This window comes from Phalacrocorax carbo, chromosome 5, assembly GCF_963921805.1.
Source record: "Phalacrocorax carbo chromosome 5, bPhaCar2.1, whole genome shotgun sequence".
Lineage (NCBI taxonomy): Eukaryota > Metazoa > Chordata > Aves > Suliformes > Phalacrocoracidae > Phalacrocorax > Phalacrocorax carbo.
This window is the reverse complement of record NC_087517.1, coordinates 62,499,219-62,517,444: the sequence shown is the minus strand read 5'-3', so window position 1 is coordinate 62,517,444 and position 18,226 is coordinate 62,499,219. Positions and strand designations below refer to the sequence as shown.

At 40.0% G+C, this 18,226-nt stretch overlaps 1 protein-coding gene across 2 annotated transcripts in view; it reads left to right on the top strand.

The window, feature by feature from the left end:
* HIPK3 (homeodomain interacting protein kinase 3) overlaps nucleotides 1-18,226 on the top strand; it is a 78,553-nt gene that overhangs the window by 11,875 nt on the left and 48,452 nt on the right. For both annotated transcript variants that reach the window (XM_064452792.1, XM_064452793.1), the window contains exon 2: nucleotides 4,906-6,001. In XM_064452792.1, coding sequence (XP_064308862.1) covers nucleotides 4,908-6,001 — 1,094 coding nt within the window. In that variant the 5' untranslated portion in view covers nucleotides 4,906-4,907. The remainder of the gene's footprint in view (nucleotides 1-4,905; nucleotides 6,002-18,226) is intronic.

Sequence of the window (18,226 nt, the reverse complement as noted above, 5' to 3'; positions counted from 1 at the left end):
AATCGAGTCTGAAGCTACTCAAGTAGCAGGAGGCTGTCTCTGGTAATTCACCTGGGGATTGTGCTCTTCAGTCCATCTTCTAATGGATTTGTTTACTCTGCTTTGGTTTGCATCCTGGAGTAGTCTTGTAGTGCACACATCTGGATTTTATTTTAAGTGAAATTTAACAGGAGGATGTGTGTCAGCTGCTCATGGGTGTTAAAGCTCAAGGAGCCTCCCTGAAATGAGCACAGAATGAGGTGTTTTTTCTTTTCTTTTGCACCAACTGCTTTACTCTACACATCCCTGTCTTATTGTGCTGCTGGACTTGTCAGACTATATCCACATTAACAAGCTTCTGTTTGTATGAGGAAGCAGGAGTAGTCTCGATAAGAAATGTGCAGAAAGATGTATAAGTTCTGTGAAATGAATTGTGACAAGTTGGAGGGGGGAGATCCACTTTATTGTACTGTGTGCATTATGTTATTTTCTTTTACTAGAAGACCTTCTTAAAAAAACCCAGCTCTGCAACACACTAATTCTTCACTCTTTCCAATGTAGCTATCCATAGGATTATATTGTAACCTGAATCCCCCAAAATAGTGTAAAAAAACCCCAACAAAACCAAACCAACAACAAAAAACCCCAAACCAAAACATAATCCCCCCCAAACCCAAAACTCCCAAACAAAAGAAACTTCCCCCCAAAACAAACCACCACCATCCCCCACCAACCACAAAAAAAACCCTTCAAACCAACAAAAAAGCCTCAACAACATGGCAGTGCTGTTGTAGTAGAGGGTGTCGTGGTATTTTCCCTTTCTCTTTAAGGTTTGTTGTGCAGCTTTGATCTCTGGGTTTGGGGCTGGGTTTTTGTCTGTGTGTGTGGAGATGAATTCTATTAATAAGCTTAGCTTCTCAAAGCGAAGTTTGCTGGCAGCTTGTTGTATTGGATAGTTACCTGCTCTTCTGGTGTATTTCGTTGCATTTATGTTAATGTATAGTAAAGAGTGTGCTTTGATCTGAAACATCCGAGTGCTGCATATGAGTGCATGGCAGAGGTCTTTGTCTTGCATCTCGGAGTGTATGTTTAAACCTCACCCCACCCACCTGAAAAAAAAAATCAAAAATAAAAACCCAAAACAAACCACCAACCCAGAATTATGGGGGTAAGGGAGAAGTGTTTTGGGGAATCTAAAAAATGAGGTGCTCATACAAGAATTCTAAGACCGTTTTTACTTTTCTGGAGGAAAATTTGACTTTTTTAGTTCAGTCTGTCATGATTACATCAAAGGTAGTTCTTCTAGGGTATGTAATCTGTTTTACTTACTGCTTAGCTTTTTTTTTTTTTTTTTTCCTTGGAGTTGCTAAAAATGTACTCAGTAAACACTCCTTAGCTGAGAACAGAACTGTTAGTGTGGTCAGAGGTCAGGGTTATTGAGCTAAGCTTGTAAGAAATACAAAACCCCCCAAAGGTGATAGCCTAGTTTATCTTATCCAACTGAAATTAATGTGAAGGAGAAAGCCAGGACTACAGGCTTCCAGTCCTTCTGGGCTGGTTTGAATAGCACGATCTATAGAAAATCTAGGCATTCTTGAATACCAGTGGTTCCAACAGGCTCAGGTAGGGATTTGAGTGGTCCTCTGGCCATGCTAGAGGACCGTCCGCCCCATGTTCAGCGCAACTGGGTGGTTGTCCTGTCTTAGAAAACCTCTTTAATTGCAGTATAGCTTTATCACTGTTTTTTAAAAAGTAATAGTCTTGATTTCATGCTGTTAGCTTTGGCAACATGCTTACACGGACAAATACCTTCTCCAGAAGTTAAACCAAGCAAGATGTTTGCTGTTTGGTTACAGCAGATCCGAGGTGAATGGACCCGCTGGGGTTGCTGCAGCGTGGTAGGCCTCTTGCCCATGCGGCAGGTATCTAGGCTCCTTCCCGCTGGGCAGCACAGCTTTGGCTGCTTGTGCCAGACCTGGTTTTTGCCCAGGAGTTCAGTGGTATAGCTGTTCTCCTGGGTCTGCTCCATCTGTGTTAGATGCTGAGTTGTGAAGGTGGCGCTGGGCATCTGAACTGTCCTGTCTGCAAACTTTGTGGGATAACGCAGTAGTGTTACCTTGAAAAGAGGAACAGTTTCTTTACTTTTGAAGTGTAAAAGTCTTTTGAGGTTGAATGTCTACTTCTCTCATGCGTATGTCTGTGAAAGAGGTGTAAGTGGGGATTCTGGTAAAAAAGCAAGTGGAGTTTTGTTTTTTTTTTTCCTAACAGGAACCTTGAAAAGCTTTTAAGGAAAAAAAATTATTTGGAGACTTTAGTGTCTTTGAAGTAAATGTGGCAAATCTGGTATTTGATTTGTCCCAGAGGAACTGGAAGAATGGTTGGCTGCTGACAGAAGGTTTGGCTTGGCCTGAGCTCTGCAGGTGGCACTGGAAGCTCCAAGTAGGCTTGGATGTATGCATGTTCTGGGGTGGTCGTGAGTGAGGGTTGATTTTTGGAGCTCTAAGTAATGTGATTGGGATAAATGATTCCTTTAAATATAATTATTATAGTAAAGAGGGTAAGTCCCATAGTCAATATGCTTATGCTGTGCACCAGGCACTTTGTAATAGGGTATGTTATTTAGGAGAGAGTTCAAGAGCTTGGAGAATTTTACCCTGTTTTTTGAGGCTGAGAGTTAGTCTTAAATCCTTGACATGGAACAGGATCCCAGTGGCAGTCCCATAATGTTGGGTAATGAGAAAGCCTGGCAGCTGGTGGTCTCTGGCTTTCTACATCATCTGGCTCTGGGTGAACAGCTCTGGAAAGGAAAGGGCTTTGAAGTTTTCTTCTACTGCTGGGGCAAAAACCATTATAGGATGCTAAGCTGAGGTGATGGTATGATTATTTTAATTGGTCTTAAGATGTTTAAATGCTAATTTATAAATCAAATCACAGCTTCAAAATAATTATGCTGTGTGTTTGGTTAGCTTCTGTTTGATCAGAGTCATTGCAATGTCTGGCTCAACTTTTACATGACTCATCTACGATTTAAATACCTATTGCCAGAATCTTCATGCACTTGGCATGAAAAAGTGATTTAATTAAAGTGTTATTGGCATTGATTTACTCTCTGAGAGCTGATGGGACTACTATAAGCCATAACTTCCCTGAAACTTTGTAGTCATTTACACTGAGGTCCATCCAATCCCTTTTTCTTAGTGTTTAGCGTTACATGACATAGAAGTTTTTAAGGCTGGTGTTTGGGTCTGGAAGGGAACACAGCAGGGTCAGTGCAGAGACAAGAGCTGGAAGATATAGCATCTGAGAGATGGGGTCTATGAATTTCAAAGTGGGATTGAGATTCCTCATCCTACGTCTAGGCCAGGTACTGCTGCCGTGTCCTTCTCCCTCCGACACCGTGCTGGCACCCTCCGCTTCGTGCCCGGGAAAGGGAGGTACCATGTGGAGTGTGACCCTGGATGGTCTCGTGCTTTCTGCAGTGCTAGTGTCCTGAGCCAGGGTGAATTCAGGGAGGCAGTGGGACTAATCCTGCACCATCACATGGGGTATGCAGAGTGGGGCTGCTGTGCTCGGAGGCTTCCCGGGCTGGCAAACTGCTTCTTCTTGCGCAAAACGGTTCTTGTTACCGATTTCTGAGGAGCAAGGGTTCCTTCTGAGAGGCTATACAGGCGTAGCCTTTTGAAAATGGGATGACTTCAAGGAAGGTGGAGTCATTCAGGTTGAAATTTTTATCTCAGCCTTACTGGGAATTCAGAAGTTTAAATTATCCATAGTCTTTTATTCTAACTTTCACTTCTCTCTTAGCAACGAAAGTAATTGTGTTGGCAGAAAAAAATATATAGAAAAATATATTGGTTTTCTTCCTTTCGCATTCACTTGAAAATAAACTTTCTGTGAGAAGTCTGTTCTTGTAAGTTCTCTACCTACAATTATCAGCCCAGTTTTCAGAAATTATCTTGATCAGGGACATATTTTACAGGTCTATAGAATATTTTACTTCCTTAATTTAACAGGTTACCTTAGAGTGCAGGTTTTCTGTGGCCCAACTCATGAAATTGGCATATCAGAAAGCATGAGGCTAATACTTAGTTTCCAAACCTGAATTGAAGGCAGAGGGGGAAAACTGGTGCCTTTTCCCCCTATAACTGTGTCACTGATGCAGAAACTTCTGCGATGGGACAGTATGTAACTTAAAGCATTTGCTTTATGAATAGATAAGATTGTTGTACATCTTAATTTAGCCAGAAAGCTACAATTGTTTATGTGAGCATACCCATGCCCCTAAGGTATTTTGGGGCCCATTGCACAGCCCAATAGCTTTCACTTTCATCGTGGTGAAATTGATGGAGCAGTGACAGTCGTGTCATTTGTCCGCCTGTTCTCGGAAGCCCCGTGGCGCTTACGACGTGTAGGTCGCGTACCTTGTGTAACACATAACATCAGCTCACAATTAAGAGCTTTTAAGTTATTTTACATCATCATTGATAAATATTTGAATTGCTTGTTTAATTTACGTAACTGAGCACTGCAGTACTTTTGTATGTAGAAATGCCGTGGGTTTTTAAACAAAAGCTGAGTTTTAACTAGTACAAAGGTAGTTGCCCCCCACTTGGAAAATTACAAGTAGTGGCGGCTGCAGACTATTTCAGTTCTGCCCTGTGCAACCAGGAAAAACACCTCCTGCTGTAACCTGCTGCTGTCACAGTCCTAATGTGCTGGAGAGCGTGCACTGGTGGTAAAGCATGATGACCTTGCTATCGGCTCTAAGAATGTAAATAAGAAATAAGTTTAGACTAGCTCGTTTGGAAAATATACTTGTGTCCTGATTTTCTTTTTAATATTTTTTTAGATGAGGAAGCTGCTGTAAAGCTTGGAAAAGTGAATGCAAGATTCTCACTCGCTTTTCCTTTTTCTCTCTCTCTGTAGGTATGGCCTCACAAGTCTTGGTCTATCCACCATATGTTTATCAAACCCAGTCAAGTGCCTTTTGTTGTGTGAAGAAACTCAAACTAGAACCAAGCAGTTGTGTGTACCACGAAAGAACCTACCCGCAAATCTATGTGAATGGTAAAAACTTTGGAATTTCTCCCTGCAGGGTTAGTACGTACTTTAAGACTAAAAACCCATTTGACAGACCTCGAGGACAGAACTTTCTGTTGCAGTCAAATGCTGTTGCTTTAAAAAGTATTGCAGGTGCTACAAAAGCGTTAGCAGCGCAGGCGCAGCAAGCTCAGTTAGAGGCACCTCGGACTGGGACGCAAGGAAGCCGATCAGATATCCTGGAAGGACCCCAGCGATGTGGATTGAAGCGTAAGAGCGAAGAGCTGGATAATCAAAACAGCACGATGCAGATTGTCGATGAACTGTCCATCCTGCCTGCAATGTTGCAAACCAATGTAGGAAACCCAGTGACGGTTGTGACAACGGCTGCAACTTCAAAACCAAGTGCTACAAGCGGTGATGGAGATTACCAGTTAGTACAGCATGAGGTGTTGTGCTCTGTGAAAAACACTTATGAGGTTCTTGATTTCCTTGGGCGAGGGACCTTTGGACAAGTAGTGAAGTGCTGGAAAAGGGGGACAAATGAGATTGTGGCAATCAAAATCTTGAAGAATCATCCTTCATATGCACGCCAAGGACAAATAGAAGTGAGCATATTAGCGAGACTAAGTACTGAAAATGCTGATGAATTTAACTTTGTGAGAGCCTACGAATGCTTTCAGCATCGTAACCATACTTGTCTGGTTTTTGAGATGTTGGAACAGAATTTATACGACTTCCTGAAACAAAACAAATTCAGCCCTCTGCAACTGAAAGTAATACGGCCTATTCTGCAACAGGTGGCCACTGCACTGAAAAAACTAAAAAGTCTGGGTTTAATCCATGCTGACCTCAAACCAGAGAACATTATGTTGGTGGATCCTGTTCGGCAGCCTTACCGAGTTAAAGTAATAGATTTTGGGTCTGCCAGCCATGTATCAAAGACTATTTGTTCAACCTATTTACAATCTCGGTATTACAGGTAGGTGTCTTTTACGTTGCTTTTAACTTTTAATGGAACAAGGTTTTAATAAATGCTAAAGTTAATGGCTTAAATAATTAGTCTTCCAGATAACTAATAAGAATAATTTGGAAAACATAAAGACCATCTAAGAATTAAGGCCATACTAAGATTAAGTGGTTGATTATAATTTTAAATGTATTTGCTTCAGATGTTATTATAGCGCTATTTTTTTCTAGAAGTGTGTTTTATGTCGCACCCTGAAGTCATCACTTACTGTTACTTTGAGACCTCTGATAGGACTTTAAAAAGGAAAATAGAAAAAAACCCCTTGGTTTTCACTTACTTAAGATGCCTTTTTTTGCTTTCCTAACATGATGTTTTTGGTTTGTAATCAGCTGTGCAGTGTACTAGAAGTGTCATATTTTTATATCTGGTTGCCAAAGGTTATGTGAAGGTCTCTGCTTTTCTTCAGCACTTGCAAATATTTTGCCTAGTTCCTATAAACTCAATTCTGAGTGAGTGCCTTCAGCAGCTGTGGACTTCAGTAAACTTCTGGAGTTAGTGAGTGACAGGATACTTAAATGTTTAAGGGAATACCAGGCGGGCATTTAAACTAATCTTGGTACATGATTGCATTCTACATTGGCCTCAAAATGGAGGTATATTTCTGATTTTGTTTTTTAATCCTTTCTTCCTATAGTTATCCAGTCTGTGTGACATGTAAAAGCTATTAGTATTTAGCATCTGAGATCCTTTTGATTTCTTTATAAGCCGAAGCTGTCTTGATTTGAAGACCTTTTTCAGTTCTGCTTTGTGTCATTGGCGATAGTATGTCCTGGGTATTTCCTGTCTCTGCAAATTCAGTAAAAAGCTAGGAAACTAGGACAATGAGTAATTTGAAGAAAACTTTAACTATTTTACAGCTATTCATGTTGTAAGTGAAAACTTGTGGCTCATTAGACATATAGCATTGTTGTGCTTATTCAGTTGCCTACATACAAATTTTAGCTGTAGTTTTGTTTTACTTGGGTTGATGCTCCTTTGCACCTGTACTTTATGTAGAATTTTCACATGCTTACTAGGTTGAGCAGGCCTGTATGCTGGCAAGCTCAATGTGCAACTCCTTGGCACCTTGTGCACATGTTGGATAGTAGTACTGCATTACATGCACTGAAGTGTGGGTAAGTGGGGTTCCTTGCGGATGTACATTAAAAAAATTCCCCCCTGCCCAAGAATAAAACTCGTGGGTATACGTGCTTGTCTTGGTTTGATGACATTGAATGATACTCATATAGACTCAGAGAACACATACACCTAAAATTCCCTAGTTACTAAGTTGCACTTAAGTGCTTTAAGTGCTAGAAGATCATATTCTTTTATCTTGTATAGTTTTATAAGCCTTCTATAAAGTAGCATTTCAGTCAGTATTTTTTGAAAGTAAAAAGGACATGCAAAAAGAAAAGGTTAGGGTCTATCTACTTGAATGGTTTGGGTGATATATTTAAGTTAAATGTTGGTTGAGATAATTTTGAAACTGAAATAGTTTTGAAAAAAAAAAGATACTATACTTAAAAATTATTTTCAGCAAAAAGTTGACTTCTGAAAAGATTTACTTCTGAAAAGGTTTTAGCATGCTGGATTTCATCGTGGATGCATAGCTCTCTACCAGTTGTGGCATTCAAATGAACTTTGTGTAGCTTGGCATGCATTTTCTCAAACCTTCTTTTTATTGCTTTGGAAGCACCTGACTAGTGTTAATAATATTAGAAAATAGGGATTTGATCCAAAAGTTCTTAAAATAGATGATGCTAGGGAAATTTGAAGAGAAAAGCCTTGAAGAGGGCCTTCAGAGAATATATTGTAATGAGGTGGAATTTGTTTTGCAACTGATTGTGCTTCTTGTCAATAAAATAAGGAGCCAATTCATAAAATATAACTGTATTCAGTGTTTTTTATATTAGAAAAGGGTGGAAGTGATAGTGCAGGTTTGACTTGTTTGAGTATGACATGTTGAAACAAACCCTTTAAAAAAAAAATCAAGCAGCAGTTGGGACATTGGAATCTCTCTTTTTTTTTTCCTTCTTCCCATAAGCTCAGTGGTGCTATGTGTTTTTTTTAGGTTAATTAGCAAGCAAATATTCATTTAAACAGAATTTTATTTAAAGCTTCAAGCTAAATGAATCCAATTCGAGTTCAAATTGAAAATGTTTTTTAAAAAAATGCTTGTTCCTTACAGCACCTCTTTTCTTAGTGTGATCCCATCCATATTCTTGCATTTAATCTTTGAAAATTGTTTCTCTGCAAGCTGTGTATGTGTTGTCATGAGCCTTACCTGGGATTCTTACCGGTGGGGATCCTTGTCTGTTCAGAGATGACAGTGCATGGGATTTCCGTTCACCAAGTGACAGGCGCAGTGCACTATGTTTACGTAGGAAATAGCCCTATATTTAGGGGGAAATATCTCATTAATGTCAATGTGATGGGAACCTGGCCTCTTCTGATGTGCATTCAGCAAGGCCCAAGAGTTGAAGGAAGGTATTGAGCAAAAGCATTTTGTTTTTAAATTACTGTTTTATGATCAGAGGCCTTAGAAAAGGATGGAATGAAATGCCCGTAAACGACAGTGTAGGGTGAGAGGTTTGCGAGGAAGCAGGGCTGTATCCCTGCAGCATCAGATGCTGCTTTTCAACCTTGCAGTGCTGGTACTGTCCTGCTCCGGGGATGATACCCCATCCCTGTACCTCGTTCTGCTCACCCCACAACTGCTGGAGAGGCAGCATGAGGAGGGAGGGAGGTGGCCTGGGGAGAAGGGAGCAACCGTTATTTGTGGCATCACTTTTGACTTACACCATGGTAATTTTTAAGAGCAGGACTTGCACTTTCTGTAGGGAACGCATATGCCCACCAGTGTCTGTAGAAGTGTGTTTTGAATGCCTAGGAGAAACCTATAAAGAAGTTTTGCAAAAGTGAATAAAGGGAAAGGTTGGGCTTTTTTTTCCTGATCTTGTCACCGCTTTTTTTTTTTTGTTCATGGTATTGCCATAAGCTAATTATCGTGAGGATGGAGAAGTCTAATGTTACGGTGTTGATGTTTTCCTGTTTCTGTTTCAGCTTTGTCAAGCAAAGAGAAAGTAAGAAAATTACTAAAACAAGTATAAAAATACTTTTTGACATTTCACTGCCTTTTTGAAACTCCTGGCTATTATGTATTGCTAGAAATTGGAGTATGGATATGAATAAACACTAACTGCAGTACACTGTCTTAAGTAACAAATTATTGTTTTTGGTTTGTTTTAAAGATGAAATGTTATTCTGAATACACTTTCCCTAAAAGACAGTGTCTGTGCTTAAATGCTTTTTTTATGCTGGTCTGGATTTTAATAGCTGTGGGCTACAGAGAGCTGGTATTTGAAATCTTTTCTTTGCTGCTGGCCTCACACATTAAGACTGTTGACCTTTTATGAGTGATGTAAGTAGGTAAATAACTAGGCAGTGTATACATTTTGAGAAGAAAAAAAACCCCTTACATACAGCAGAGGTGATCAATCTTTTGTCATATATGGAAATGGTATGATAAATATGTTGCTGTCCTTTTGGTCAGCTGTGCCCCAAATAATGAAAAGAGGAGTGTTACATCCAAAATCAAAAGCTTCTTTTCCCCATACCACATGGCGCAGGTTGTGGAGGAGAGGAGTCAACACGTTTCTTTAAGTGTGGTGTCTTGCGCTCATCTGGCAAGGCAGAAAGTTTTCCCAGGGCATGGTGTTTCCCTCTGGAAATCATTTTCCTTTGCTTTGCTTCTCTCCTGAGGTGATATGTATTTAAGGAAGTAAATGTGAGAAGAGGGGCTTTGAAATGGCAGACTCCAAGGAGCAGTAACCTATGAGAAGAATTGAGTGATCTGAAATGGTCAAGGTAGCCCTGCCCATTTGCTTCAGGGAGCTGAGTTACCTTCTGTTGCCATGAAAGCAATGCCCTTCTCAGCCTTTTGTATTTAGAGATAACTCTTCTTTCTTCTGGTGCTCCCTCCAGGACTTTTTTCCAGAGAAACTTCTGTTGAAATCTGTGTACAATTTCCCCTTTTTGAAGTAGCTGTGAGCAACGCCAGTGGTTAAGGAGTTTTTACTTGTTAGTTAATACCCACATGACAGTTAGCAATGCCTGCTGCTCATCACGGTCATCTGTACCATTCAGCCGCTGTTCAGAGTGGGTAAAATTGTAGAGGATGCACGGTTCCATTTAATGGTAACATCTACATGGCAAGGTTTGGTAACGATGAAGCCTCTTCCTTCTCTGATACTCCTCCCACTCGTTGCTTGGCTGTAACACCAACTGAGCTTGTAAAATGCATTGCCATGTTTGCGTTGCACGTTGAGCGCAGATCACTGAGAGAGCTATAGCAGTGTTTCTATGTGCAGAACTTTGATTTTTAGTGCTTGCTGTTGGTTGGGAGGAGTTATTGCTGAATTGTTTTTCAAGGGGAATTGCCTTCATGTTGATTAATTTTGGGGCTGACTTCCTAAAAGATAGTATTTTGAAAATGAGACTTAAATAATTGTTACAGAATTTCTTATTCATAAAATCCTTCTAATATCATGGACTTCGCAGTAGCCATCGTGGGTGTGGGAGTGAGTGCGTTACTTCATCGCGTGCTCCTTACATGCAGCCTCCGAAGGGAGTGGAACAGTTGCTGCTCCAGTTGCCTGTGTAGCTGCCCCAACGGTTATGTTTCCTATCTTTAGCCTCCTGCCCCCAAGAAAACATCTGCTTCATCATAGTGTTCCAGATTGTAGTGCTGTTAGAGTACAGCTGGAAATTTTACTGAAAACACATTTTGAGAACAAGCACGCAGTTTCCTGATGGAAGGATGCTCCTCTTGGCATCCAGCGGTCCGTATGCAAACTGCTGTTTAGTTTAGGAAAATGAAATTAATGGGAAGCAATCTAATTGAGTCCCACATAAAGCGGTGCACCAGCTGAACCTGTGGTAGGCTGATGGACAACTTGGGTGATGCTGGCAGAATGGAAGGTGTCTGGTTATTAAGGAACGCTTGTAGCTCGGAAATGTTTTTCTGCTCCGCTGGTGACAGCAGTAAAATACGATCCTAGTTATTCAGCAATGTGCCCATAAGGAAAAGCAAATGAGGTGAGTAGATGCACTCCGTGGAGTCAACTCATTCCTGAATCGGGCAGTGATATCCTCCCCCTGGCCTTCCAACTAAGGATAGTTGCTAATCAACAGAGTTGTTCCAGACAAAATGCCAAATGTCGCTAGTGTTGCAGCGGGGCCCAGAGAGATGGAAAAATCGCTGTTGGATGTATTCCTGTTGGATGAGAGCAGGCTTCTCCCCACCCCCCCTTCTCCTCTTACCCTCCTCTCCCATGAAGGATCAGAGGGGATGGAGGAAGAGTGATAATCATTGTGTCCTGTGGTCCTGACATTGCTTTCACTTGCCCAGTCAATTTGTTACATCTTGGAAAAGTGCTGTGATCTGGTGCGGTCTCTTCTGCTTTAGAAGGTTTTGGAAAAAGAATAAAGTGAGCAAGTTCTGTAGCTTAATTACTGCCCATGGGCTGTGCTGTAGCGAGGGCTGTGTGTGTGCTCTGAGGCTGTTGCACTAGGACAGCTTTTTATTAATGACTTTTTCAGCTTCATACTTTGTTTCAGAACAAACCGCCAACAACTTATGCTGGTTTCTTTTTCCTCTCAAACTGATGAAAGTTATCTGATCTGTTGGTCTCCCTCCTTCTTACACACATTCCTTCAAAATTGAAGAAATATTCTCATGGCAGTAAATTGCTTGAGAGGCTTGTTTTCTCACTGGCCTTTAACTTCATTAGATGTAGTCCTTGTCACTCAAGGGACTCCAGAGAACACGGGCTGACAGTACCTCCCTACAGTGTTTTTGTTAAATTGAATGTTTTCTTTTTGTAGGTTAGGATTGTCGGCAGGATGGGTTATTATGACTCGGTAACACACCCATTGTATCCAAGTAACTTGTCAATTTTCTTCTCCTAACATCAGATCAACATATTTTTTAAATATCAGTTAAAAACTTGTATACAAATAAACACCTATTTTACTACAGATTTTCTTCTTAGGGGTGACCAAGGGGAGAAGCTGTTTAAAATCAACATCTCGGGAAGCAACTGCTTTTTCCAGTCCATCCATTACTGTCACATACTTGAGATTTCTAAATAAGCTTTATCTAGAGTGGGATGTCTTGGTTTTTCTCCTTTCACAATGCCTAAAATCCTTGCTTTTTTTTTTTTTTTTTTAAATTTCAGGTTTCAAATGTTTAAACAGAAAGGAAAGCTCTGTTTAATAAATTGATTTTTCTGTCAGGGGAGTGCAGTATGAGAACAAGCTAAAAATGCCTCTGTAAACAACTTGCACTTCAACATGCTAGCAGATGTTATTCTATCACGTTGAACTGTGCATCACTGAAGTGTATTGGGATATCTTAAAATAGTCAGGGGTGGTGGCCAGAGACTCTAGACTACTATAGATGGTGAGGCTGTTTCGCTGTTGCAATGAAATAAGCCAGAAGTACATGCTGCTAAGGTCATTTGCTTGCTCAAGGTCAGCATGTTCAAAGTCAGCTGCTATACTTGTGGGCATGGTTCCTGTCAGTATATATAAGAAAAGTGTCCTGATAATGTAAGGAATTGCTTTTACAAGTGAATTGGGACACTTAACAATTTCCTCCCCCTTTAAAGTTGCATGGCTGCGATTGGTTTATTTTCTTATCGGAGCAAACAGAACTTAACGTCAAGATAAGCTTTTGTGGCGTGTGTCTGTGAACAAATTGCTTCATTGATTTGGCAAGATTTTGTTTGCAGTTTTTGCATACTGTTCATTAATTGCTTAATTGACTTCCTATTTTAAACTTGTATTTCACGATTACTAGGACCTAACCAAAACCACTATAAGTACCCTGCAGGAGTGGCAATCTTAGCTCATCATAACTTTATTTTTATATAGCTGTTTGATAACAAATGTAGCTTCAATTCTGTTATTTTTTAGTCAACGTAATTTTATTCTCTGTTCACAGAAGCAGAAAATAAGAGTATTTTTTTGTGTGCCAAGGGTGCGTGTTTTTTTGTTTTATTGTGTTTTAGGGGTGTGTGGTTTGTGTGGGGTTTTTGGGTTTGGTTGTTTTGAGGTTTTTTTTTTTGATGCTATGGAGAAGAATGGCAGGGTTAGTGTAGATTTGCAACTTCTCTTTTTTTTAAATCCTCTCTGAAGATCCAGAGGAGTATCGTGGGGATGGGAGTGGGTGAAATGGTAGCCAGCCTTTGAGTTGTTTTTCTGAGCTAGAGATTTTCTGAGTAACATAAGCTGGGATACACGAAGCATTCAAAGGTACCGTGTACCTGCTGGAGATTCTAATAATTTTCCAGATCTCAAATTAAGAGTGGTGGTAGGAGCAATAGCTTAAATCAGAGTTCAGATGATGGGTCTCTTGCTCTTTAGACTGCCTTGCTTTGAACAGAAGGGAAATTCTTTCAGAATCTTGAAGGAGAAAGAGCTCTTTGTTCTTGCTGTATTTCAGTGTTTTGGAGTTGAATGATAACTTAAGTTTGTCATGGCTAAAGTTTTGGGAAACAGCTTTTATTTTTCACACATTAAAATAGATATACTGAAAAGTGATCCTTTTCTCATTGCACTGATATTTGTGACAAAGACTTGTTCATCATACATCTGTGTGTACGTGAGTGTGGATATATTGGATATATTAATTGCTGAAAATATCAGTGGTAGCTGCAACACTGTATCTGTAAATATGGTCTCTAACTGCTCCCACTGTGCCTGCTTAGAAAATATGGCTGTTATTTCTGTTGTAAGAGCAGGTAGTACTGGATCTAAATTAATGTGATTGAAAGTGAAGCCTATGCATCAGCCCCGGTCTCTTCCATCTGGCATCCTTGTCTTTGAAGGAGAGCTATTTTATGGGCGAAGGCTACCTTCTGCGTCAGCTCATGGCATCCAACATGAGTGAAGAGGGTGAAGCAGGCACATGGGGGAAAAAGTATTCTGCAGAGTAAACAAAGATTGGACGAGCCGCTACTCTGCTGGCATGGCCTGTGTGAAAGGGAGAGGATATTCCACAGCTGGGGCCTCATCCCATTAGCCGCAGAAAGCAAACTGCCTCAGTTGGCCTAAAAATCCAGGAGGTTGAACAGATGCAAATAGATAATGTAGGCACATTTAGAACATTTAATAGTCAAGCTGGTTCAGACCAAAACCAGCAATAAAATACTATTGTGATTAAAAACCAAAACAGCGACAAGAAAAAACCTTTTTGGGAATTCTGGCATTGACTGGAAAATGGTAGAGGTGTCTGACATAAAAATAAGTATGTTGTCGTTAAGTAAAATTAAAATTCACATGAAAAGAAGTTGCCTGAAATGTCCATATTGTCAGTTTTTCTACCATATGTTTGAAGGTCCTTGATCGAACAGTGCTAGGTAATATTTTGGAGGGATTTTTGTTTGGACTGTTAATAAAATACTTTCTAACAAGTGAAAGTAGGTTAGAGGGCTGGGGGAAGCAAACCAAAAGCATTTCACAGATAAGATTTTCAAGTAGTTGCATTTTGAAACGATGGTGTTATCTTAAGAACATGTGAAGTGTCATGCTTAAAAACCTTGGTTTGTTGGTAGTTGGATGGAAACAATTCTTTAAAGTGCAGACATAATGTAATTTAAACCAGTCGTACTTGCGTGTGAGTGGGTGAGTCTTTATGCAGACAAGGGTGTGCTGGTCAGGCGAAAAGTAAAATCGTTCTTATCCCTATGAAGCATTTAATAAAACTCTGAATCTCCCTCTGTGTGTAGTTGCAAAATATGTGGGAGAGGGGCAGTGCTATGGCCTCCTGCCCCACGTGCTGGTGGTTGGAAGTGAACAGAAGCACAAGCTAATAGTACTAAGTCTCCACAGAAGATGGATGGTGGGAAGTGTTGCCTTCTGTCCATGCAGCCCAGCTTGTTGTATGGCATGGTATGACTGCAAGTGGACTTCAGCTCTCATGTCTTAACACCAAAATCTGACCATTAGCCTGCTAAGTAGTGGAAGAACTGCCCCCATGCTTCTTAGTGAAGGCCCACTTAAACGATAGTAAATTCAGAATACCTTGGGGTTCACTTAATTTCCTTGTGCTTCTAAAAGTCTAATCTTCATTTATGAGCCATAAAGAAAAATTGAGAATTATGAGCAGAATGTCTTTCTCAGTGCACAATATGTACTTCAAGAATAAATTATTAAAAATAGCTTATTTGGAAATGCATGGTATCTGGAATTTTATATCAATATTAAATTATTACATATTCAGTAAAATGCACTCCGTTATCTGGATTGCAGCAGCTTTGGAGCCTGGCTATGAAGCCCTTATTCTTCCTTATTCTTTGGGGGGGGAAGATAGTTGCAGTGCATCTTCAGAGTAGGGAAGTCAAACCTGTTCTCAGTTCTCCATTAAACTTGTGTCAAATGCTCAATGGGATTCAGGATTTCTCACTCTTACCTTCATGGTGTATGCTGTGCTGGGCCTAGTGTATTTAAAACTACCTAAAGCAGTGAAACAGAGCAGTTTGCCAGTAGCGCTGTTTGTGTAGAAATGAGACGTAGACAGTGAAGTTTGCAGAGAAGCCTTCTTGGTGCTAAAAATCAAAACTTCGTGGAATTTGGTTCTGCGTTCTAAGGACAATTGTAATTTTTGTGATTTTTTTTTCCCCTTGGTAAATACCAAGGATGTTTCTGTTGTCCCAGACAGCACAGCAATCTCTCGCAAAATATCATCTCTTTATGTGGTTCCCTTAATTCAGGATTGCGCCATACTTGAATTTTTATCAGTATTTTGAATGACTTATTGGGTATTTTTGAGAATGATAAGTTCTCACCCTTATAGTAAAAAATTCTATACTAAGCATTCAAAATATCAGATACTTCATGATTAAATCTTTCATGACAGTATGCTTTATTGTTTCAAGTGTAGTACACATAGGTAATCTTGGAAAAAGAGCTGTTCCTTTAGCAACAGTATCAGCGTTCAGAGTGTGTGTGTATAAAACCATCTAAAATGCAACTGGAACTGTCTTTTTCTTTTCAACCTGCAACGTCAAAAAAAAAGTGAATTTAAAATGTCTTTTAATTGTCCAAAATTGAATCTAGGGATTGAATTGGAGCGTTTTTTTCATTATTTTATTACTTTATTTCAATAAAACCTACCTGAGGGCTTTTGAATAAGTGCGTAACTTCTTTGAAAAACTGCATGCATTACATTGCTTATGTACAAGGCTTTTATATACATATAACACTACATGAAGCTTTTAAACTGGATATTACTGTAGTTTTAACAACTGAAAAACTTCTTTATTTTTAAAATTGGTTTGAGTTGTTAGGGTATGCTGTAGGTTGCAAATTGGTAGTAGCACTTAATGATGCTTGCCAGAGGGTGTGATGTCAGAAGCGTTGTTCACACTGACAGCGCTGGATGTGTGCTGAGTGCCTTTTTGAACCTCAGTGATGTTTGAAATTTTGAACTGTTGATTTTCTCGTTCTTGATAATTAATCTCTCACTTCTTGCCATCCAGAACTGTTTTAGCTCAAGATCTATTGTGTATTTCTTAATGTAAAGTATACTATTTGGCTATGCATGTTTTGTTAAGAGTGTTTTTAACACCTTGGAACTTTCAAAAGCATTTTCACACTCCCGTCCCCTCCTCACCATATGAATGGTTTTTGGGGTACATTTGAAACACCTTCTGCATCTTCTACATGGCCAAGTTCCTGAGTTCAGTAAAGTGTCTGCAGTTCATGGGGTTTGGGCTTTGTCTTAAGGTACCATAGGTCTTTGGCTTTTCTGGAGAATTACCCGTTGAACAAATTTTGCGTTGGCCGCTCCCAGTGGGTGACAGCAGGGCTGGAGAGATCTCCAGTGGCTCCTCTGATTCTGGCAGTAGTACGAGGGGTTGCAGGTTGGAGCCTGTGCACTGATGTATTTGCCATTCCCATTGTGAGACAATCACACTGAGCACAGTGTTGTGTGGATGCTTCACCTCACTGGAAGAGTAGCTAAAAGTGGAGCAGAGGGCCTCAGCATTTTTGGTAGAGAGAGTCCTAGACAGTAGAATAGGAAGATATAATTTGTAGGTTATATGATATGGCTTCTGACTGTTCTTTGGTTTTTATCTAGCCTTGAACTATTTCAACATTTTCCATTGAGAAAGTATTCTTAAATCAAAAGCTTTCCTGTACATGGAAAGTAGCTGGGAAAGCTCTAAATTCGATGCCCATCTGGTTATGCTGAGCAGTTTCTGCAGAGAGAGGCACTGACAAGAGTCAAGTGCTTAACTGACACTGAAGTTTATCTCTTGCTCTTTCTCTACTGGTCTCTCTGCCTTACCAGAAGATGAACTGTATGAATCTCTTCTCTCACTATGTTGACAAACACCTGTTTTTTCATGACCAACACCATCTACCACTTGTCCCTAGCGTTGTCTTTCTGCGTGCAATTTTCCTGTTAAACATAGTGTGTAATATAGGCACTTGTTTAGCTGTTTAAAAACCTACCAAAAAGTTAGGAAACTGACAGATATTTAAAAAGGGAAAAAACTGCAATGCTGTAGGTATTACACAGAAGGATAATCAGGAATTAGCATGTGTCATTAGTGCCCGAGTCCTCCACCCTGCCCTCTGAATTACTGTCCCACAGGGAGGGCTGCTCACGGAGCGGTGCCACGTGCCGTTTGGGTAGTCAATTTGTAGCCATGCAGTTCCCTTCCTGAAAGAACAGCTTCAGGATTGCATAAACCTAATTAGCACTAATTTTATTTTGCTTTATTTCTGGTTGGTCTGAGGTTACATTGGCTATGATTATTAAGCATTTACATATGAGAAACACCTTTTTTCTTTACATTTCTATCTTTAGCATTGTTATTAGCCTGTATACAAATGACATCAAATGATTTCTCCCCACCCCCATTCTAATGTAGATGTATCTGGTGTAAAATTAAAAGAGAAGCCCCAGAACTTAGTCTGATATTTAATGCAGGTTTACTAGATTGGATGGAGGTCGTGCCCATATGCAGCTTCCGGTTTTGTAGCTATTTTTTGATACTTCAGCATTTTCATTCTGTGTGCATGGAGGATTGAGCTAATGTGAGACCACTGGCTGACCCTTGCAGGCTTGTATGAAATAATGCCAGTGTAGTACCCGTTAAATCATTTAGATAACAGTGTATA